The 22862-nt window shown below is 38.0% G+C and overlaps 2 protein-coding genes across 2 annotated transcripts; both read right to left on the reverse strand.

Annotated features, from left to right (window-relative positions):
- Positions 1–2443: 2443 nt before the first annotated feature.
- LOC113756894 (trans-resveratrol di-O-methyltransferase-like) lies at positions 2444–2926 on the reverse strand. The gene has a single exon (XM_027300365.1). The coding sequence runs from the start codon at positions 2924–2926 to the stop codon at positions 2444–2446; it is 483 nt and encodes a 160-aa protein (XP_027156166.1).
- Positions 2927–13726: 10800 nt separating this feature from the next.
- On the reverse strand, positions 13727–14931 carry LOC113756895 (trans-resveratrol di-O-methyltransferase-like). The gene is made up of 4 exons (XM_027300366.1): positions 14646–14931; positions 14220–14296; positions 13890–14036; positions 13727–13837 (listed from the first exon to the last, which is right to left on the reverse strand). The coding sequence occupies exons 1-4, from the start codon at positions 14929–14931 to the stop codon at positions 13727–13729; spliced, it is 621 nt and encodes a 206-aa protein (XP_027156167.1).
- Between the last annotated feature and the right edge of the window lie 7931 nt (positions 14932–22862).

Consider the following 22862-nt stretch of genomic DNA (forward strand, 5'->3'; position numbering starts at 1 on the left):
CCCCTGTGGTTTGGCACTTTTGTGGCATAACCCCTTGAGGTTTGAAAAGTTATATATAATCCTTTCATAGTTTGGACAAGAATGTCGAAATGGCAGAATTTGTATTCCATAATAGAATCAACTAAAATGTCAAAAGTACTCTTTTATAAAGTTGAAAACTGTTAATTACCAACAAGGGGTTATGCATATATTTTGAAAATCAAAATGGGATTATATGGTAAAGTACTAAATCACAAGGGAGTTATGTGGCAAAATATATAACTATAAAGGGTTAAAATGTCATATATATTACATTTATATATTTTAGTCACTTCAACTATTTTAGTTTTTAAATAAGGGAATTTTTTTACATTTTTTGGGTTCCATTACATAAGATCATTGCTGTCAATTTGACACTTTAATTTAAACTACAAAGGGATTGTATATAGTTTTTAAAACTTTAGAAAAACTATGTGAAAAATTATTAAATCATGTGGGAGTAAAGTATATTTTATCCTTAAATTTATTGAAGATGACAGTACAAATCAGGTACGATGTTGTCTCAGACCACAACCCTGTCATCCCAAATGTCATTCGGAATTGTGTTCTTTGTGGTCATGCAAGTGAAATTATTGCCACCTACCCGTAATTAGGCCTGTCAATGGGTCGGGTCTAGACCCGGATCCGGACCGGATCCGTGAAATTATTACGGGTATGGGTAGGGATTTAATTCCGTTTCCCGGATCCGGATCCGGATCCGTTTTGTCAAACAAAAAACGGGTCGGATACGGAATATAGTATTCCGACCCGTATTAGACCCGGATCCGGATATAAATGAATTAATAATTTAAAAAATATATATTTATCAATATAATTTGATTAGGGTGATGTATTTTAATAAAGTTAATTTGATTTCTTTTCTTATTTGGTTTTTTCTTTGCATTAGTTAGAAATTAGTTTACAAATATATTTTTTTCTCATTTTTATTAGAAATTATAAATTTTGGTAAATTTGTTCGGGTAGACCCGGATCCGGATCCGGGACCCGTCGGATCCGGATCCGGGACCCGTCGGATCCGGATCCGGGACCCGTCGGATCCGGATCCGGGACCCGTCGGATCCGGATCCGGAACATATAATAAAAGACCCGTCGGGTAAACGGGTCGGATCCGGATCCGGCATAGTAATCCGGGTCCGGAATAATGAATTCCGGCCCGGACCCGGCCCGTTGACAGCTCTACCCGTAATACCATCCTTTCATTCAGCCATCTTATCCCAAAATCTTATCCGGAACGTGTTTTTTGTGTTCATGCAGGTGTAAATGTACTGAGATAATCCACATCGGAGGTCGGAAGAACAAAGAAATGAAATATAAGTTTTGGTCCGTTGAATTATTAATAATTTTGAATTAATTATTTTGAATACATAGTTTCAGTTCGAAAAATTATTGGGCCAATCTAGTAGACTCAAAGCGTTATAAATGGTATCAAAGCAATTCTTGTATGGTTTCCGCGTGATTCTCTAGAATTCACATACGACTAAGTGGATAGTTACGATCAAATTTTGAAAGAACGTGCAGTTTCTAAGAGGGAGGATTAAGTGAGATGTCGCACATAGGAAATCGGAATAAGAACTAAATGAAATATAAGTCTTGTCCCGTCCAATTACTAATAAATTTAAATTAATCATTTTGAACACATAGTTTAACTCAGAAAGTTTATGGGCCACACCAGTGGACCCAAGGCATTTCATTCAGCACTATATATATGTACATGTGTGCAAAAATTTATTTCTGATTGGATAGCATTATTATATAAGAAAAATGTTTTAAAAATAGTTTGCAAAAGCTACGCTTAATTTATCTTGTAAATGAACACTCCACTTGTACTTAGATACCAAACTAATATTTGAAATTGCAAAAAAAAAAAAAAATTGAAATCCCTCAAAACTAGCATTCTCTCCATGTAGTATTATATTCTGAATTAATTTAGATGAAGACATGGTTACTTGTCTATTTTGAATTAATTGTAATACTTTTGAGGATATAATAGGATGTTATTTTCATTAACAACAAAATAATTGTTTGATATAAAAGCCTAAAGTACATTTAGAAATGTATATATCTACACAGATAAAACTTAATTGCCAAATCGACTATTGGAACTAAACACTTGATAATTTTATGTTACAAGCAACAAAATGTTCCTTAACTTAGGGATAAACCTCAATGAGACAACTCATCCCCAAGACTGGATATACTTTACAGCTACTAAATCCAGCATCTGAAAACACTTTTGCCCATTCCTTCTCAGTTCTTTCTTTGGCAGGGCCGAACATAACCAACGGTACATTTTATGCTAGGAAAGTTTTGGGCAACGGCCTTAGCAACTTTGCCAGTACCACCCCAACATCAGCAAAAGTTGTCAAGCCTTCAAACGCAAACTTGCATTTGGTCATCAGCACTTCTACAGCCATTTATTGTTTCCAAATCGAACTTCTCGAGCGCTGTAATCCCAGAGATTATTCCCATATGCAGTATCAAATGGAGAGGGACCATCATTCTGGAACCACTCGGTCAAGAGATTCCAGGGCTTCAACAAGGCAGGGTCACATGATAGAAAAATGTGTGCCCGTACATTGAATGGCTCGTCTTTCAAAAGAAGCTGACCTGCAGGGGTGAGTGCATAGCCTTGAGGGTTTTCAACAAAGAATCCAGAATTAGCCAAGAATCGCATTAAGCGAAAAATGTGGGCAGATTTAGAAGGGTGGATTGGGATGACAGAAATCAGGTCAGAAAGTGTGATGGGCTTCCCATGATTCCTGATCACATCTGGGATTCCCAATTCAACGACACATTTTAGATATGCGGATTTCTTGAAGTGGAACATTGCATTCCACACATGAGTTTGAGCTTCAATAAGCTCACCTAAATTCTCAGCCTTTTCCATCTTTTGTTCAAATTCAATGGCATAAATTCAGTAGCCTAATTAAACAATAAATGGTCAAGCAGGACTGCATTTATATGCTAGTAAATTATGGGTTGCAGTGCATATCTGCTACTAAATTATGGCAGTAGATTCCTCTTGTGCCTCCTATGAGGCTATATTTGATTGGTTTCCACGATTTCAAAGTATCTAAATAGGTTTGGCAGATCTAGAGGTGTCAAACTTTACAAACCAAATAAATACGCCCAAGTAATTCGATTAAAATATCTAATTGCTGACGCAATTGCAATTATTAATTAGTAACTGAGAAAATTCAAAACGAATGAACCTCGAGCAAGACTGAGAGTAAATTGAAGCAGCCACCATTGATGGTGACATACAAGTTGAAACAAATGGTTATGGGGCCTTAACTAGCTTTTCGAGGATCGAATTGTTTTGCCGTATTCTTGATGGCAGACCTCTTCCATGTTATAAGCATTTTCAGAAAAGGTAATCCAAAAAAAATGTTATCATCTTCCTTGTTCACTACAATGGTGGTCTGAAAATTTTTTATTAGAAAATCTCAAATTAGTGTCGGGATGATTTTTAATTTTGAATGGGCTCACAAAAGGTCGATTCTCTAATTTTGACTCGTCAAGGAAATTTTGTTTAATGTGGCCTCTCACATAAAATAGTAGAAGGCTAAAGCCTATAAGCTGTATGCAAAAGATGATATTGTATTACTCAAGTAATTTTTATTGTGATCACTACATTATATAGGGATAACGTTAAAAACAACGTCTAGAATTCTAAACAAAAAGAAAAAATCTAGAATTCTAACAGGTGGTTTGAAAGATTCAACTTTATACGGCTGTGATAGGTTGCAATTTTATCATTTATTTTATTGTTAATTTCTCCTATTATCTGACCCAAGGTGAATTAATTGTTAAATTCTACTCACTTTTAGTGTTTTGCATTTATTTCAAGGAGTAGAATGAAAATATGATAACAAATACCAATTTGACAGAAAAAGAATCCAAGTCATAGAGCTTTTCCGAGGGGCATAGTTGGCAAAGAAAAATTTGTTAATTGCTGATGAGGGCGGAAGACAGTATAAAAAAGAAGAAAAAGGAACGCAGGACAAGTCTTCTTCTTCCTCTCCGGAAGGGGAGCTGCCGCACAACAGGGAGAGAGGCAGGAGATTAGGCATTAGATAAAAAACTAGATGTTGCAGAGGCAGAACACTACTTTTTGGAGTATTCTAGCTTAGCTTTGTTGACTTTTCCTTGTGGGCTCAAGTAGCTTTTCCAACTTAGCATGTCAGACAAATTGAAACATTATTGAATGATCTTTTGTAGCTTTGTTATCTTTTCACATATTCGGACAAAGTGAATTCTCCTAATTACCGAGACAATGGCCGCAGCTCTTGCTTCGATTTCCTGTGAGTCTCGTCCATCAAAGATGAACTAAACTCGCTTTTCTAGTCAAGGAACAACGGATGCTTTGGTTCGCCTAAAATTGTGAGATCAATTTAATTTTATCTTTTTCTTTTATTTATTGGTATTTGTATATTCCCTAGTTGCAGTGCTTATGGTTGTTTAATTAATTGATTGTCTTAGATCCGGATAATTAATTGATTTGATAATCTATTGTCAATTAGGGCATTAAATCCGTAATTGTTTAATTGCCTTAAATTAGTGATAACTGGCACGATTAGATTCGTGTCAGGGGGATACGCGGGCTAATCTGAAATAACCCTGGTAGTGCGTTATTTGGTTAGAATAGGGCTCCTCTAATACGTAAGGCAATTGGGGAATTAAATCTTACGGGCGTACCTAGGATTATTTCCTAATTGGAGCAGTGATTAACGGGCGTACCTTAATCACCGACACAGTAAGGAGGGGTTGACTGACATCGCTTGTTTGATAGTTATAACCTATTTATTGATAAATAATTGGGATTGCCTTTGCTTCGATGATCAATTAGGTGCACCAATGTTGAAGTTATTCCTTGGCTAGATTCTTAATTATCACTCATTTGATTTTAGTAAATTGTTATTTAATTTCTAGTTGGCTATTTTATTTTTATTATTTTACTTTTAGTTGAATTGTTTAAATTGCCATCCCTGATATAAAAACACCCCCTTGTCACTGTGAATTTGAAAAGAAACAATTACTCCCAATCCCTGTGGATTTGACCCTGCTCACCGCTATCTACAGAAATTACTTTTAGTTTGAGCAGGTTTTATTATTGCACAGGCTGACACCCTGTCAATTTTTGGCGCCGTTGCCGGGGACTGGCGCTAGTTATTTGTTCCTTTTTTAGTTCATCTTGTTTTCATTTTTTTTAATCTATTTTTCTGATTTTTTTTATTAGTTTATGGCTGCTAACATTCCGTATTTTGATGATAGACTAGATTTTATTCCTGAATGGAATTATGAGACTCACGTTTTTTCTAATGATCAATTGGCTGTTGCAAATGGTGGAAGTTATTTTTTCTCAGATTATTCAACCGACACATGCTCCGCATTTCGAGATAATCTAAATGCTCCAATTGATACTTTTGGAGATTTTCCACCTCAGTATCAAACGTGGTATGACCCTTATTCAAACGGGTATGATCAAGGATAGTGGGATGATTCCAATTTCAATTATGCGACCGGGCCGATGGATTTTCAACAGCAAGAGTCTCAACAACCATCATCTATGCCAGATCCGTCTCTAGAAGAAATGGTGAAGCAGTTAATTGCTAATCAACAAAAGACGAATTCTGACCTGCAAAGCATGAGGAATCAATGGGGACAAGTACAATCATTGCAAACTCAGGTCAATCAATTGATGATAGCAATTAACCGCCTAGAATCCCAAGTCCAAGAAAGACTCTCAAATTATGAAGAATTACCCTTACAAACCATCGTCGACCTTGAAGAAGATGAGAGTGCAATTATTCTGACAAGTGACATGGAACTACAAGAGTCTCAAGAAAATAGATCTAAAAATGCAATTGAAAAAGAAGTTGAAGTGCAAGAAATGAGACCCCAACATCAACTCGTTCAAGTGAATGAATCCAGTGTACAATCTCCAAATACGGTGACATCTCCTCCATTCCTTAATCAATATTCTCTTGACTTTTATTCTTCAATTCCTGTTAATGAAATTGACTTTACTATACCAGAAAATTTTGAATTTCATGACAGAAATAAATTAAGAGTGACGATATCAAGATATCTTGAACCAATAAATGCAAGTGATGGAGGAGTGAGTGGAGAATGCAAATTATCGTTGACCCGTTTGGCGCCATTTACTAGTCCATGGAAGCCCGTAACTCGTGTGCTCAAAAATTATTCTATTTACGAGGGCTATCAGGACTATATAGAGGATGAAACATTAAGACGAGTCACAAGATTTTATCCTCCATGAACAAAATATGATGATGTCTAGCCAAAGACATTAAAGAAAGGCGCTCATTGGGAGGCAACCCAATTTTTTTTAGTTATTTGTTTATTTTTGGTCGTTAGTTTAAATATATTTTTCCTTGGATTTTACTGATTTATGGCTTCAATTTTCGTTTTTGATGATTTGTAAGTGTCCTTCTATCATGACGCGCCCGCGTCATGACATATAGAGAGCTCATGGTCAGAATCGTCAGAAGGGGTTCCTACCCTCGTGACGCACCCGCGTCATGACGTATAGAGAGCTCATGATCAGAATCGTCAGAAGGGGTTCTTGCCCTCATGACGCGCCCGCGTCAAGTAACCTGGAGAGCTCCTCATTCCGTGCCTTCATCACATGCCCGCGTCATGTTCACGGGAAAGGCAAGCATTCAAAAGAAAAACTCAAGACCGGTTAGTGATTCCCTGTCAGTCTCTAATTTTGAATTTCAAAGTTGAGTTTTGTAATAATAACAAAAAAAAATCAAATTTTTTTTTAAAATATTAAAATACTTTTTTAAAAAAAAAAAACAACAACAAAGCACAAAAAAAAACTTTTTTTTTCTTTCCTTTTCACTGTAGCTCAATTCTCTCAAAAAAAAAAACTTTTCTTTTTCTATTCTTTTTCCTTCTTTTTTTTTTGTCTTTTCTTTCTTTTTCTTTCTTTCTTTCTTTCTTTCTTTCTTTCTTTCTTTCTTTCTTTCTTTCTTCCTTCTCCCCTGTTCCTTTTGTGTCGGCCGAAGCCCGCACGCCACCACGGCTGCACGCCACAGCCTGCTGCTCCGCGCACTCCACCTCTCCACTTCACAGCCGCGACCATCTCTTCTCTCCCCTCACACTAGCGACGACCACCATCGCGTGACGCCGCCCTCTCCGCTGCTGGAGCTCGCGCACCTCTGCCCAGCGAGCAGCGCCACCAGCAGCTCACGCCTTTCTCCCTCTCGATCTCACCCTCCACCCGCAGCTACTACGGTCGAGCTCCACTACTACCACCAGCTCAACCAAGCGCTCTCGCGTCGCCATCACCGTCTCCACTCCAGGTCTCTCCTGATCGTGCGCCGCTTCATACCTCAGGCCAACTAGCTCGCCCACCAGCTAGTCCACTCTCTCTCCCCTGGCCGCACCCTACTACCGTCCACTGCTTCACGCTGCTCTCTCTCTCAGCCCACACAACTCGCGCAGCTACGGATCTCCAAGCGCTGCCTCTTCCCACCTGTGCGTCGCAAGCTGCTGAGTCACTTGCCGCACCTTCGCTCCATGTAGACGTCAAGGTGGAGGTATTCGTCTAACTCCTGTTCTTTAACATGTCCAGCAACCCGTGTTGGTAATTTTGCAATTTCAAGTGCATAGGGTAATTTTGGAGTCGATTAGGATTTGTTTTGCTGCTTTAGTTTTTGCGTAAATTGCAGTGAATTACTGGACTACTATGAGCATCCACTGAGCGCTGCTTCACTTGGGTTCTTGTTGAAATTTTTGCTGATTCGGTTGGCTAGTTGAGATTTTTCATTTACTATAGTTTACCCCCAGTGGTACTGGTGGGAATATTTTAAATTGAATCCGTTACCTCTAATTGGTTGGCAGAGTTCTTATTGACAAATTTCTAAGCTATCGTAGTTGCATTTGCTGGTTTTGACTTATGACATTGCCTGGCCAACTGGAGCCATCTGTTGAGATTTTGGGTGGGCCTACATACTGCAATTGTCTATTGATATTTGGGTGATTTGGTTCTGCTACTGCCTGTTGATTTGGAAAACCTGGTTGCTTGATTTACTTGTTGAGATTGGTAGTTTTCAATTGAGTTATTGGGGCACTCTAGCTGTTGGTTTCTATTATTGTTTTGGAGGGGCATTGTCAGTGATTTGGTTGCCTGTTTGCATTGTTTATTACCTGTGTGTGCATCAGTGGCACTGGTTGGAATATTTTGACTAGCATTTGTTATTTCTATTTGGTTGGCTGCCTGATTGGGAACTAAGTGCTTGTCATTGTGTGGCTATTATCAAATTTCTAAACTGCTTTTGCTGGATTGCCGATTTTGAGTTGAGAAATTAACTGTCCAATTGGAGACATTTATTGAGATTTTGGGATGGGCAAGTTTTGTCAGCTTTTATGCAGAAATTTGGCGGCATTTATTCAGCACACCGGAATTCCTCCTTAATTTCCGCCTAACCCTCCACTGTGTTGATGACTCCAGGGAAGTTTTGTTACCCTCTCCCCTACTTTTGATGTTAATTTCCTCCATTGAGAGCAATGTAGGATCTAAGTGTGGGGGGAGGGACAGCTGTGCTAGTTTTTCTAGTTTTTAGTTTTCTTTTATTTTTAGTTTGTTATTTGTCTAATTTTCGTTCACTTTTTTTTTATCATTCATCTGTCTAGCTCTCCTATGACTGCCAAAGTTTGCTGTTGGTTTGTTGACTCTAATTTTGCTATTGCCAAGTTTTAATAATAAAAGTGCATCAAGTTAATATGGTTGAATCCAAGAGCATTTCTTTGGTGAATATCGGTGATTATTTTACTCTTATAATTTTTGGTTAACTTTCCTAGGCACTGGGAATGATTGTTGGCATTTTTATGTGAATTGGTCAAGTGATTAATCTCAGTTCTCCATGTTTGAAAATGAGGCTAGCTGATGCAAGTTTTCTTTTGGTTCTTGTGTTATATTGAGTTTTTGTGTTATTAGCTGTGAATAAGAGTTGACTGTACTCCGCTAGTCTTTACTACTGAGTAACCGGGGATCTACACCTAAAAGTGTTGATTCTCGCGTCAAAAAGTAGTAATTGCCATGAGTACGTGGTCATATGGCGATAGAAGCTGAGTAACCGGGTTCTTTCATCTGACAAATGTCGGAATTCGCGTCAAAAGGCTCCAATGGCTAGCAACTAAGTCTTTTGTTACTATTGAAAAAACAAAACAAAAAAAACAAAAGAGAAAAAAAAGAGACAAGTAGAAAAATGTAATAAAAAAGTGAAAGTTGTGTTAGTGTATAATACAAGTCAGCTTGCCGATTTATGAATTTAATGTTGAGATTTTGGTTAATAGTTGGACCATTTGCTGATAAATGTTGTGTATCATTCCTTTTTCTTAGATTAGTTAACCTGAAATTAGAGGAGTTTATGGTTTAGAAACTAATCGGAGTGATGTTTCTTGGACTTGACCATTGATGCTTGATTATTATTTTTCTTGGTATCTTGGCAATTTGGTGGATAGAGCAATAGCCATTATCAAATATTGGAGTTTGTTTGCTGTTCTCATGCTTGAGTACAAGCATGGTTTAGGTGTGGGGGGAATTGATAGGTTGCAATTTTATCATTTATTTTATTATTAATTTCTCCTATTACCTGACCCAATGTGAATTAATTGTTAAATTCTACTCACTTTTAGTGTTTTGCATTTATTTCAAGGAGTAGAATGAAAATATGATAACAAATGCTAATTTGACAGAAAAAGAGTTCAAGTCATAGAGCTTTCCCGAGGGGCATAGTTGGCAAAGGAAAATTTGTTCCCCCCTTGGTAATTGCTGATGAGGGCGGAAGACAGTATAAAAAAGAAGAAAAAGGAACGCAGGACAAGTCTTCTTCTTCCTCTCCGGAAGGGGAGCTGCCGCACAACAGGGAGAGAGGCAGGAGATTAGGCATTAGATAAAAAACTAGATGTTGCAGAGGCAGAACACTACTTTTTGGAGTATTCTAGCTTAGCTTTGTTGACTTTTCCTTGTGGGCTCAAGTAGCTTTTCCTACTTAGCATGTCAGACAAATTGAAACATTATTGAATGATCTTTTGTAGCTTTGTTATCTTTTCACATATTCGGACAAAGTGAATTCTCCTAATTACCGAGACAATGGCCGCAGCTCTTGCTTCGATTTCCTGTGAGTCTCGTCCATCAAAGATGAACTAAACCCGCTTTTCTAGTCAAGGAACAACGGATGCTTTGGTTCGCCTAAAATTGTGAGATCGATTTAATTTTATCTTTTTCTTTTATTTATTGGTATTTGCATATTCCCTGGTTGCAGTGCTTATGGTTGTTTAATTAATTGATTGTCTTGGATCCGGATAATTAATTGATTTGATAATCTATTGTCAATTAGGGCATTAAATCCGTAATTGTTTAATTGCCTTAAATTAGTGATAACTGGCACGATTAGGTTCGTGTCAGGAGGATACGCGGGCTAATCTGAAATAACCCTGATAGTGCGTTATTTGGTTAGAATAGGGCTCCTCTAATATGTAAGGTAATTGGGGAATTAAATCTTACGGGCGTACTTAGGATTATTTCCTAATTGGAGCAGTGATTAACGGGCGTACCTTAATCACCGACACAATAAGGAGGGGTTGACTGCCATCGCTTGTTTGGTAGTTATAACCTATTTATTGATAAATAATTGGGATTGCCTTTGTTTCGATGATCAATTAGGTGCACCAATATTGAAGTTATTCCTTGGCTAGATTCTTAATTATCACTCATTTGATTTTAGTAAATTGTTATTTAATTCCTAGTTGGCTATTTTATTTTTATTATTTTACTTTTAGTTGAATTGCTTAAATTGCCATCCTTGAGATAAAAACACCCCCTTGTCACTGTGAATTTGAAAAGAAACAATTACTCCCAATCCTTGTGGATTCGACCCTACTCACCGCTATCTACAGAAATTACTTTTAATTTGAACAGATTTTATTATTGCACAGGCTGACACCCTGTCAGGCTGGACTAAGACAATCTAGTAGTTAGAACGCAAAATGAGATAGGATTTGCCTAATGAAGTGCTAAGATACTGACTTGTGGCAGATAGCTTTGGGCTGGGGATTGTTTTTTGAATGTTTTCCAAGCTGATTTTATTTGTATCTCGTGTATAGTATAGGTTTTCTTATGTGTACTTGAGGGCTTTTTCTCTTGAAAAAATGTTGTTGCAAATATTAGCATAAGTTATACTGTTTGGGGTAAAAATAAATAAATTATTGATTAATTTGGGCCCAAATGCATTGATGGGCAAATAGGCATGCAGATTTTGCAGTCTGGGACGTGGAGACACTATCAAGTGGTTTTAGGCATAGTTATTAAAACCAACATGGACATCAACCCTATAGGAGGACCAGGTTGGCGGATCAGTGGTTGGTGGATCACTGGTTGAACTGTCAGATCACATTATATAATAAAAAATATATAATATAATTAAATAAACATATAAATTATAATATAAGTATAGAAATTCTTAAATGTTAAGAAATCATAACCTATTTATATTTTATAGTTCATACACACAAGTCATATTCATACGTGTTTCTTAGTTCGTGAATTCATACTGATATTACACATAAATATAAATGATAAATCTAAGTATCAAAGAAAGAAACAAACCCATATTCTCGAATTCCTTTTCAATTTTTCTCATCTAATTGTCAAAAAGACGATAATGCCAATGTTGGTATGGCTGGTCAAATTAAAAAATTGAGTAAAAAGGTAATTTCAGAAAAATTTTCAAAACCCGCCAGGTTTAACGAGCCGCAAGTCAACTGTCAGAGTCAAATGGTTCAAAATGAATTATCTGCAACTCCAATCCAATTGTTAAATCGGCCTAGTTCCATGGCCTATCCACCGATTTGACTGATTCAATATTGGGTCGGGTTGGGTCGGATTTAACAACTATAGTTTTAGGCAAAAAAGTGTGGCATGGATCTTCCGAAATTAATTCATTTACAGAAAGAGCTCTCTTTTTCTTTATTTCTGTTTTTTTTTTCAAAGGTTCACTAGTCAATAGTTAGTGACGCCCTATTTCATTCATCTTCAGTTTCCATGTACACTACGCGAAGTGGAATTGAGTATAGCCGACATGTAAGCACATTTGACGGTCAGCAACAAGGAATAAAGATCACGAACAAGCCATGAGTTTCAATCCTGGTCATGTATATCTATCTCTAAAATAAAAACTGAATTTAGAAATCTTCAAATTTGGCCCGTGAATTGGAAAACCGCTCGTACATCATCAAGTCTCCAGGTGTTAAAAGCAAAATATATAAATATAGTGAGAATATTCCAACTAGAAACGATTGCCCGTCTCTTTTTAAAGTAAAAATTTACCTCGAATATATGTTAAGAGTTTGACATGAGCTCCTACACGTGATGTTTTCATATTGGATGAAGGGAAGCTGCAAAACTGGTTAGGTGATACTAGTGCGAGTGATGTTTGCGTGAGCTCTAAAAGCTTTCTTTTGAAGAAAATTAAGAGGTTGCTTGAATTGCATTTTAAGGAAGAGATTTTCGGAAAGAAATTGCTGTTATACTTTTTGGATGTAATTTTCATGAAATAAAACGCAATTTTGAACATCGCAATTTTGAAATTACTGTTATACTTTTTATCACTGTGCTACATTTTCAATCGGTAGAGTCTTGAACATCAACCTATTTGGTGGCACCTACAACTTTGGGCTTCAGCTACTCTATTGATTTTTCCCCCTTCCAATTTCTGAATTAATTGGGTTGTGTAAAAAGTTTTGTTTATGTGCTATTTCTTTGCTTACTTTGAAAAAAAAAAAGTGAAAGGAAAAAGTAACAAAAAGGTCAGACGTGCTGTAATTTCATTATTGAGTTGTGTAAAAGCTTTTTCATTTTGACAATTGAACATACATATAGAATTTATAATACCTTACTCTTGAAATTCTTGAATCCTCATGTGAAGGTGAAAAGAAATTACTGCATGGTTATATTTTGATAAGTTGTATAAAAGAATCAAAAAAGAAAAAAGAATAAGGTTTTGATGAGGAAAATTCAGAAATTGAAACAGCACGATTAAGATTGAAAGATGAACTAATATATATGATATTTGAAATGAGTTTAAGAACTCGTTCGAGTTTAGTTTGACAACTAGACAAATCAAACTTGAATAGCATTTTATATTCGATAGCATTCAAATTTGATAAAAACTCATTCAAGTTCGATTGGACAAATAAACAAATCAAAGTTAAACAAAATTTTGAGATTATTAAAATAATCAAATAAATTTAAATACTAGAGTGTTCGTCTTGATTAACCTCAATTACATCCCTACACACAATGTGCTAAATGTTGGGTCTCCTTTTTGGGCAAAGTTGTCTGCCCTGTAGTCTGTCTCTTGGGGTTAATGAGTGATTCCTCAAATTCTTTCCCTGGGATGGGCCATGAAAAGAAATAAATACTCAAGATTGTCCTTGGAACTGTTGAGCATGTAACTTACACGTCTGCCCGACAGAATAGCTCTGCAGAAAATTCTTGCATGGCTACTTTCACCTCCCAAAAAAATATTGATTTATTGAAAATGAAAAGAAAATGCCACAAAAGATTAAAATCGTAAAAGAAGAAAGGATAAACATGTTGACTTCTTACAATGTCTAACAAAAATAGTCCAAAAAAAATTATCCACTACTCCTAATAATAAACCTCAATAAGGGATCTCAAGCCCAGTACTAGAGTTATCTTATAGTCATTGAATCCTGCCTCAGAAAGAGTTTTACCCACTCTTCTCATTTCTTTGTTTCCCTGTGACAAGCACCATCATCAGCATATCAAAGAAAAGTTGAGTTTCAATTGCCTCATGATCATCAGCTCCCTTTTGCTGGTCATTCAGTACCATGTCTATGATTATCACCTTCCCTCCATTTTCCTTGCTAGGAATTGCTTCTTTGCATTTCCTAAGCATTTGTACACATTCCTCATCATTCCAATCGTGCAACATCCACTGTTTAAATTACCATTCATATCACAAAGAATTCAAATTAGTTAAGAATACCACATCAAAAAGACATGCTTGTATTGAATCAGCAGCATACATAGATGTGTTTAGAATCAATACTAAGACTGTCTTTTAACAGCAAAATGGGGAATATGGATCTGTTGCATCTTCTTGGAAAGGTGATCTTACCTTCATTATAACGTCACCTGCAGGAGGAATAGCTACAAAGATATCTCCTCCAACAAAGGCTAAACTCTTGTTATTGGCTGCCAAGCATCAGTAATTTCCTTAGCCAAAGTTCCAGTTCCACCTCCAACATCCACCAAAGAATTCAACACTGAAAAAACATCATTGCAATCCTTGATCAGAATACTGCCAACTAGCCTAGAATCGCTAGCCATTCCTTCATTAAAAAAATTATTAAGCCTCTGATCCTGGCCTGCAAGCTCCCACACTACCTTGCCTTGACAAGTCTTGAAGGGATTCACATCACTGTTGTTTTGCAACCACTGGCTAAGGTGGTATCATGGATCCATCAAGGTAGGATCAAGCACGGTGTCACTCTAAAAGGCTCATCTTTTAATAAAAGTTTAGAAGAAGTAGTGAGCATATAACCTTCCTCTTCATCGTGCTGACTAATTTTTGCCTCGATGAAGAAGCCTGACCGGATTAGAATCCTCTTCAGGCAATAGACAAAGGGGGCTTTTGCATTGCCAATTGGAAGAGCATTGGTGAGTTCATCCACGGTCATGGGCTTACCATGCTTGTGAATAATGTCTGGTATGCCGAGTTGAATTGCACATTTGAGGGGCATGGAGTTTATGAAGTTGAATATGCGATTCAATATGTGAGCTTGAGCTTGAAGTAGCTCATTAGCATCACCATTTCTACCCAAGTCCATCTTTTTTGCTGTCGATTTTGTTTTCCCCTTTGGGTATAACAGGTAGGCATCCAATCTTATAGTTAAAGAGCATATAAGACCCACACGAATGGATAGGCATGATGATTAGTAACTGGTGCCATGAGTGGCTATAACAAGTCAATTTAGTTCTTCTGCGCACTCTTTTTGTTGACTAATATATTTGCAAGATCCAGAAAGCTGTATTTATGGAGAATGGGCTGGGACAGTTGTCAGGTGCCACCGTCCCAAATGATGTATGGGAAAGATTTTCTCAACAAGGCAAATTTTGATAATGTGCAGCCAAAAGCAAGTCACATAACTTTGAAATTACAAACATACACTGTTAGGACCGGCCCAGGAATAAACAAATCAGAGTTAGCACAAATTAGGCGGTGTAACAGACCATATAATTGTCGCGCCCCATTTTTCGTGATGGAAAATATAAGTATAAAAATAGATATTTACAAAATATGTAATTTTATTTTAAAATAAATGAAAAAGGACCTAGAATGGGACTTTAAAAAATGCAACAATTTGGGTCCAAAAATTTAGTCTAAAAAGGGTTTTTAAGAAAAAATAGGAGTCGCCACTTGGTATGGAGTTTTGGTGTACCAAGTCACCCAAAAAATATTTTTTTGACAAAAATAAAATAAATCAAAACCCTTTTTGACAACTCCAGGTCTTTGAAAACAAGAGAAAATAGGTTCGGGAGTCACGGTTGAAGAAAGGGAAGGCAAAGGTTTAATTGATTCAAACCTAAGGCACCCTTTCAACCTAGTCTAAGCTAGTTGCGAGGTTTAGTCAAAATTTTCCTAATCTAACCCTTAATTTTATCACTTTTGGATGTTTCCTACATGGATGCAAATCTAAATTTATAAAAATATCGAAAGGGACACAATGTTTTGGCTAACCGCACTCACTAGACATATTTAGTTTTTCACCTGCAAAACAAATAAACAAAAACGAGTTCCTCTCTCCTTTTTTTTTTTAATACGATGTATAGGTCACTCACACTCGTGTTTCACTCAAGTGTATCACTCTCTAATAATCTTACCAAGCAATTTCTTGGCTTGCTAGTTGCTCGAGTTGAACAAACTAGGCGTCACCACAGTGTACGTTCTTGACTAGTCAACAAGTGACACACAAGCTAGTAGCAATAAATGGAGGTGAATGACTGAAGACCTAGACACGACTCAAGACTCAGAATATAGCTGGACAATAACTAACGACTCGAAAGAAAGTAAGACAATTAACTTGAATGCTGAAATTTTGAAAATCCTAGAAAACTCTACCCGAAACCCAAATTTCTGGAATGTGTTGAGCTGCTGGTCCGTGGTCTTTTTGGTCCGTGATCTGATTTGGACACTTGGGGTTGCCAAGATTAGAAACCTTGGAGTTTGGTCAGATTTGGGAGTCCCAAGTGGTCCAAATTCGAAATTTTGGGGCTGGTCAAATTTGGAAGTCAGATTTTGCACCAAATTTGGTAAACTTGTAGGCTGTCAAGAATTGGATGTTGTTCAGATTTGGAAGTCCAAGTTTGAATCAGATTTGGTGGCTTGAAGGCTGACCAAGACTAGGGCTGTTCAGATTTGAAAGTCCAAGTTTGAATCAGATTTGGTAAAACTTGAAGGCTGGTCAAGAATTGGAAACTAGAGCCGACTTTCTTGAAAATTTTTTTTTTGACCTTTGAATCAGATTTGGTAAAACTTGAAGGCTGGTCAAGAATTGGAAACTAGAGCCGTCTTTCTTGAATTTTTTTTTGACTTCTGTTGGGGTGTTTTCACACAATAGCCAGCTAGTTTAGACCACAATTTCACAGCAATTAACGTAAACAACTTGGACAGATTTGGTTTCAGGATCAAAGTTCCATGAAAACAAGAACACGGTTGAAGGTTTATTTCAGGTTTCAAGACTGCGAAGATTAACCTCTTTGATCCAAGAAGCTCAAGACTTCCCCAATAAGGTTTTGATGTTCGAGTTTTGCAAAGCAACAACACAAAGGTTCAAGAAACAAGTGCAAACAGATTCAGCATCCCAGCAAATTAATTCCAGCAACGACTCAAGGGAATGACAATAAGGTATACAACACAAGAGATTTTTTTTTTTTGGATTTAAACAGAACATAAACACAAGACAAAACTGGACCGAAAATTTCAGACAACAAGTAAACAACAAAGACAGATTTCTGACAAGGAAACAACCAAGACAGATTTCGGACTTGACAAACCCGAGCACTTGAGCTACGAATTTAGAAGACTAAAATAGATCTAAAAACGATAAAAAAGGATATTCGTGATACCTCTAACTAGCTCTGATGCCAGCTGATACGAGACGCGGAAGCTACTTCGGATCTAGAGGAACACGATGAAGATTTGATGGAGTTGAACCCGAACTTGGACCACTCAAGAACAGATTTAACGGTAGAGGACGCCACAACCTAGTGTGATTCTAGATTGATAAGTCACGAACACCTAGAGAAATTCTAAGGTATTCAAGAAACCTTGGAGAAACCAAGAAAACTCTCAAAATCTGATTTATTGATTGAATGCCTAAAACCATTGGAAGTGTGGGCTATTTATAGCCTTACATAGAGATGAACAACTAAATGTGGAACTAGTCTAGAGTTGTGGTCTTGACTAAGGCTAACAATTGTAGGCTTGACCAAACCTTATGAGGTCATCCCTTAGGTAAACAACCTTATGAGGTCATCCCTTAGGTAAACAACCTTATGAGGTCATCGCTTAGGTAATTAAAGCAAGACTATGGACCATTAAGCCCTTATTACAATGACTTAACTAAAATAGCAAATGTGACTAGATGGGCAGACGACTTGAGCTTATAAAGCGTGCCCACACCTTATAATGACTTTGCTATGGTGAATCGATTAAATGGCAGAAGACGTATCCTTATAAAGCGTGTCTGTGCCTTATAACGTCTTTGCTGCGGCGAAGCTGAATGAACTGCTCGAGCTCGTGTAACCAGTCCTAGTGGGACTTGAACCTTATCCGATGGCATAGCTTGACTCGTATCACCGTACCTTCTAAGCATCCAACTCTCCTTCATAGAAGGGCAACCCACCAAGGAGAACATCACATGATACTGGAAATGCGACTACACCAAGCCCTTCTAGCCGCACACCTGGTAAAATCTCTAACCGCAATTCCAATTTTACCCCTAATAAGCTTGTTGATGCATCCAGGTCCACTTCTAAGACCACTCATGAAACTCCTAAAACTAGGAGTAGAGATATCAAGGGCTTCAAGTGCCAATGGTTGGACATATTGATACGAACGGCACCAACCTTGTGATGCAACCCGTACAGAAAGGCTAGGATCTAGAAGGTTGGGACTCACGTTGATGACAAACGAACGCAGTGGAATCACCTAAACCCGGTGATCACGCGGCCAACGAACCAGGTATTGTAGAAGACGCCGCAATCTGGCGCGGTCCTAGATTGATAAGTCAATGGTATGCCAAAGAAATGAATCTAAAATACTCAAGGATGCTTCAATGAAGCTTTGAGAGAATTCTCAAGTGTTTTTATTAATCATCATAAAACTGAATGTAAACAATGACTTAAGGCAATTTGCAGCCGTGACTATGACCTTGTAAAGCTTGGAAAAACTTGAAGGAAATCCGGCCAGCCATTGGGCTTCTCTTTTGGCTGGCACTAGCCCAACAACATACATTGGAGTATGTTGTGGAAAAATCCAAGGAAATCCGTATCTTGTTTCCTTGATTACTCTTGGGGAAAAGCTTGGTGACAATTGTAGGATCTTTGCGGCATTTCTCGACTGCCCAATCCGACGGGTAAGGAATTTTTGGTAAGATCATTGGAGTATTTTGAGTGGAAAAATGAGTGAGAGTGAAAACACTAAGGGAGTGAATTGAGATTATATTTGTCCTATTTTCTTGTTCACTAACCTTTTACAGGACCAAACGACAGTCATGGAGCAAGCTCATCCGACCACTGACTACTCATTGATGTTCACCGCCATGAAAAACGAGCTAAAGCGGATTAGTGAGCAACAAATGGCGGAGAGGCACAACCGCTTAGACGAGCTATCCAAGAGCTTCACAAGGGGCTCTCGTTCTCGATCTCGCAACCGAAATAACCATGGCACCAAAGGAGCAAACTATGAGGCGTACTCTCGGCTGGTGAAGATGTGGAAATAGCCGAGAGGCCTAAAAGGGACACGTCTAAGAACGAGCTGAAGGGACGTAAAATTCAAGTCCGCACGTTCCAAGGCAAAATTGACCCTGAGGCTTAGTTGGAATGGGAAGGCCGCATCGAGATGGTCGTCGATTGCTATGAGTTTATCGAGGAACAAAAGGTGAAGGTTGCCACGGTTGAGTTCACCGACTACGCACTAGTTTGGTGGGACCACCAAGTCAGGACTAATCGGAGGCGAAATGGTGAACACAAGGCACTAATGCATAAGCGATTTGTTCCAAGCCACTACAACCGCGATCTCCACTCTCAGTTTCAAACCCTCACTCAAGGCAACATGAGGGTGGAGGACTATTTCAAGGAGATCAAGATGGCCATGATGAGGGAGAACATTCAAGAAGATAGTGAGGCTACCATGGCAAGGTTCCTTAGAGGTCTCAACCCCGACCTTCAAGAAGCCTTGGAGCTCCAACATTACTTGGATATGCATGATCTTCTTGAACTAGCCATCAAGGCTGAGAAGGGGAAGAAATTGAGGCGAGGAGACCGTATCTTCCAAGCTTCCAACTCGCCTTCATGGAAGGGCAACCCACCAAGGAGAATCTCACATGATACAGGAAATGCGACTACACCAAGCCCTTCTAGCCTCACACCTGGAAATTTCTCTAACTGCTGTCGCGCCCCACTTTTTGATGGTGATGTGTAGTGTGTGGTGTGAGTGTGTGTATGATATAAATGTGAACGTGTGCAAATGAAAAGAAAGGCCATGGGACTTGATAATGCGACGGTTCGGCCATATAAAGTTCAAAAAGGGTTTTTTGTATAAAAAAAAAATGGAGTCGCCACTTGGTATAGAGTTAGGGTGTACCAAGTCACCCAAAAATGATTTTTTTGTTTTTGAATGAAAAAAGTAAATAAACCCTTTTAGAGAACTTTTGGGTCTACGTAACCAAAAGAGGGATCGGGGGTCACATTTGACGAAGGGGAAGGCAAGGATAAAAATCCAAGGCACCCCTTCGACCTAGCCAAGGCTAGTTGCGTGACTTAAACCAATTTTTCCTAATTTTTTTCTACCCAAGATATGTATCGCGTGTTGGATATGCCTATATGAATGCACAAACCTAGACCTAGGGGGATATGGGGGAAATTTCTCTTCAAAGGTTGAGTGGTGCCAATCACATTAATTGTGAAGCCCAACAATGATCCTTTTGGAGAGGTCACACCTAAACCTAAATGACGTGAAAAATGAGTGGATGAATGTATGCCATGAAAAATGTGCGTTTGTGTGAAAAAGTAATAAAAACAATAGTGTGAGTGGAAGTGTGCAAATGTCTTTGAATGCAAATATATACTCCAAGTGCAAGTGGGCAAAAATGCATGTATGCAATTTAAAGAAAAGTGCGAAACTGTTGGTGTGCAAATGAAGATGAAAGTACTCGTGTGCGAGTGAAGATAAAAGTGTTCGTGTACAAGTGAAGATAAAAAAGTGTTCGTGTGCAAGTGAAAGTGATAAAAAGGTGCATGTGTGCAAATGAGACAAAAGTGAAAGTGTGATGATAGAGTGGATTAAGAATGCATGAGCCTAGGGAATTCATGCATATTGGGTACGGGGAGACCTAAATCGTGACTCAATTTTCCCTTTGATTAGAAAGCAAAACTAGCGTGCTAAGGCTATCGAGTAGCCACACTCGCTCGTTTCCCTTATCAGAAGGGGACTCTTCAGGCAAATGTACCCTAACTAGCATGAGATGCAAGACCTAAAGTGAGGGGAAAGGGGAATCAAGGAGCATGCCAGATGATAAAACTAAGGAAAAATGTATGATATGTAGTGAGCAGGCAAATAATGCATTAATGAAAAACAAAGGAAAAATCCTATTGGGTCTAGCGTTGGACTAGCCCTTTCTATGAATTCCTACTAGCATTAGACTAGTGGAAACGATAAAAGAAGCCACAACTAGCATTGGACTAGTGTGGTGGCGTACATTCATTCATTCCATTCATTCATGGCTATGAAAGCAAGTAGACATGCCAAAACACTCGTAAACACGTAACACGTAACACTTAGCATGCTCGACTAGATGCAAGAGCCTAATAAAGCAATTAAACATGTAGCAACAAAAGCAAGCATCCAAGGGGAAGGGGAAATGGACCAGATGCTCTCCGAGCCCTATCTATTACAAGCCAAGAGGTGTACACATACCCCATAATAAGACTTCAAAAAAAAGGGAAGGGGAAATGGACCAAATTGCTCGCCAAGCCCTATCTATTACAAGCCAAGAGGTGTACACATACCCCATAATGAATAACTTAAATAAAAAGCAAAAGTAAACGAAATAAATGAAAGGAATTAAAGAAAGGCAAGGAAAGCGAAATAGACATGCATATTCACATAACACGTAGGAGCACATAAGGTCAAATGAAGTGCAAATAAGGGATAGAGTGTACCTCCCTCGAATCGATGCCCTAAATGGAGTGGAATCATTTATTTATCCTCCAAAATAAAAGAAATGGTCAAGGTACCAATTTATTTGGAAAAATGGGCAAACACAAGCTCACTTGGTCATAAAGCCCCTAAAGTCATGAATTAAGTGCAATTGACAAAGCATGGTAGTTAATTGAAACAAAACAAGCCATGAAGTTGTAGAGTTAAAACTTCCAAGGACCAGATTGAGGAAATTATTCAATTGGTTGGGTCCTAGTGAAATAAAAGGGAACTCGGGGGGTCAAAGTGCAATTTTTGAAAACGTTTGCATGCATGCAAATCACAGCTTTTTGGCCAAAACAAACAGAAACCATTTCTCTTGGCCATTGCCACTGTGCAAACTTCCGCAACTTCAAACAAATTTCAGTAGAACAAAATGCATGCAGCATCCTAATCTCTCCAATCAAGCATGGCCCCAACTCAACAACAATAGGATTCTAGGAATACTTTCATGCAAGCTCATATGACAAAAGAAAGCAAACAGCTTCTGCAATTTCTGCCGCAACTTTTGCAGCTTCAAACCATATGTATTTCATACCAGAAAAATGCACAAGGCTTATTGTTTGCCAAACCAACTCAACTAATGGCTTAACCAACTAAAACTTAGATCAAAGAAGCAAGATCATCAAATGTTTTTCCCAGCTTGAACCTTAAAACTCTTACATCAAACACAAAGTTCAGAGGGAGAAAAAGTGCAGAAATCTGAAACATACTTGGCAACTTGGGTTTCCCTTCCAGAAACCACAAGAAAAAACCATTCCAAACGAGCAAAAGCTATCAATCAAAGTTAAAAATCTGAGTTGCTCAACAGCAAAAGAAATTAAACAACAATGCATCAAAGGACACAGGCCCTTATATGCATCAGGAAACATTACAACCATCAGCAGTCGCACGATGCAATTGAATGGAAAAAATGCAGCAGGGATGAAAACAAAAAAATTAGGATAGAAATGCATAATTGAATCACAAATCACAGGCTTTAAACAAACTAAAAGCTTCAGCAACAACACCAGAAAATCTTTTTGATTTCCGAACAAACAAAAACATCTCAAAGCAGGAACGGAACATGCCATTTTCCTCATTGGTTTCGCCTGCAGCTTTTCTGATTTTTCTGTTTTGTTTTTAATACAAGTATGCAAGTTCCTCTTCACTAAATGTAACTAAAAAACTGATCCAGACATCAAGCTTTGAACTTAAACAAAGGAATCACATAAATTCCATTCATCCAAAGTATGCAAACCCAAGCGCAATGTAAACATGAAAACAGGCAACAAGAAT

Source organism: Coffea eugenioides, unplaced genomic scaffold, assembly GCF_003713205.1.
Source record: "Coffea eugenioides isolate CCC68of unplaced genomic scaffold, Ceug_1.0 ScVebR1_251;HRSCAF=893, whole genome shotgun sequence".
Lineage (NCBI taxonomy): Eukaryota > Viridiplantae > Streptophyta > Magnoliopsida > Gentianales > Rubiaceae > Coffea > Coffea eugenioides.

What these genes read in the sequence shown, in the direction of transcription:
- LOC113756894 (XM_027300365.1), bottom strand. Translation starts at nt 2,926, where the DNA reads ATGGAAAAGGCTGAGAATTTAGGTGAGCTTATTGAAGCTCAAACTCAT.
- LOC113756895 (XM_027300366.1), bottom strand. Translation starts at nt 14,931, where the DNA reads ATGGACTTGGGTAGAAATGGTGATGCTAATGAGCTACTTCAAGCTCAA. An exon ending in TCAGCACGATGAAGAGGAAG is followed by an intron (nt 14,297 to 14,645) that starts GTTATATGCTCA and finishes GATGCTTGGCAG; the next exon opens with CCAATAACAAGAGTTTAGCC. An exon ending in CAGGTGACGTTATAATGAAG is followed by an intron (nt 14,037 to 14,219) that starts GTAAGATCACCT and finishes TAATTTAAACAG; the next exon opens with TGGATGTTGCACGATTGGAA.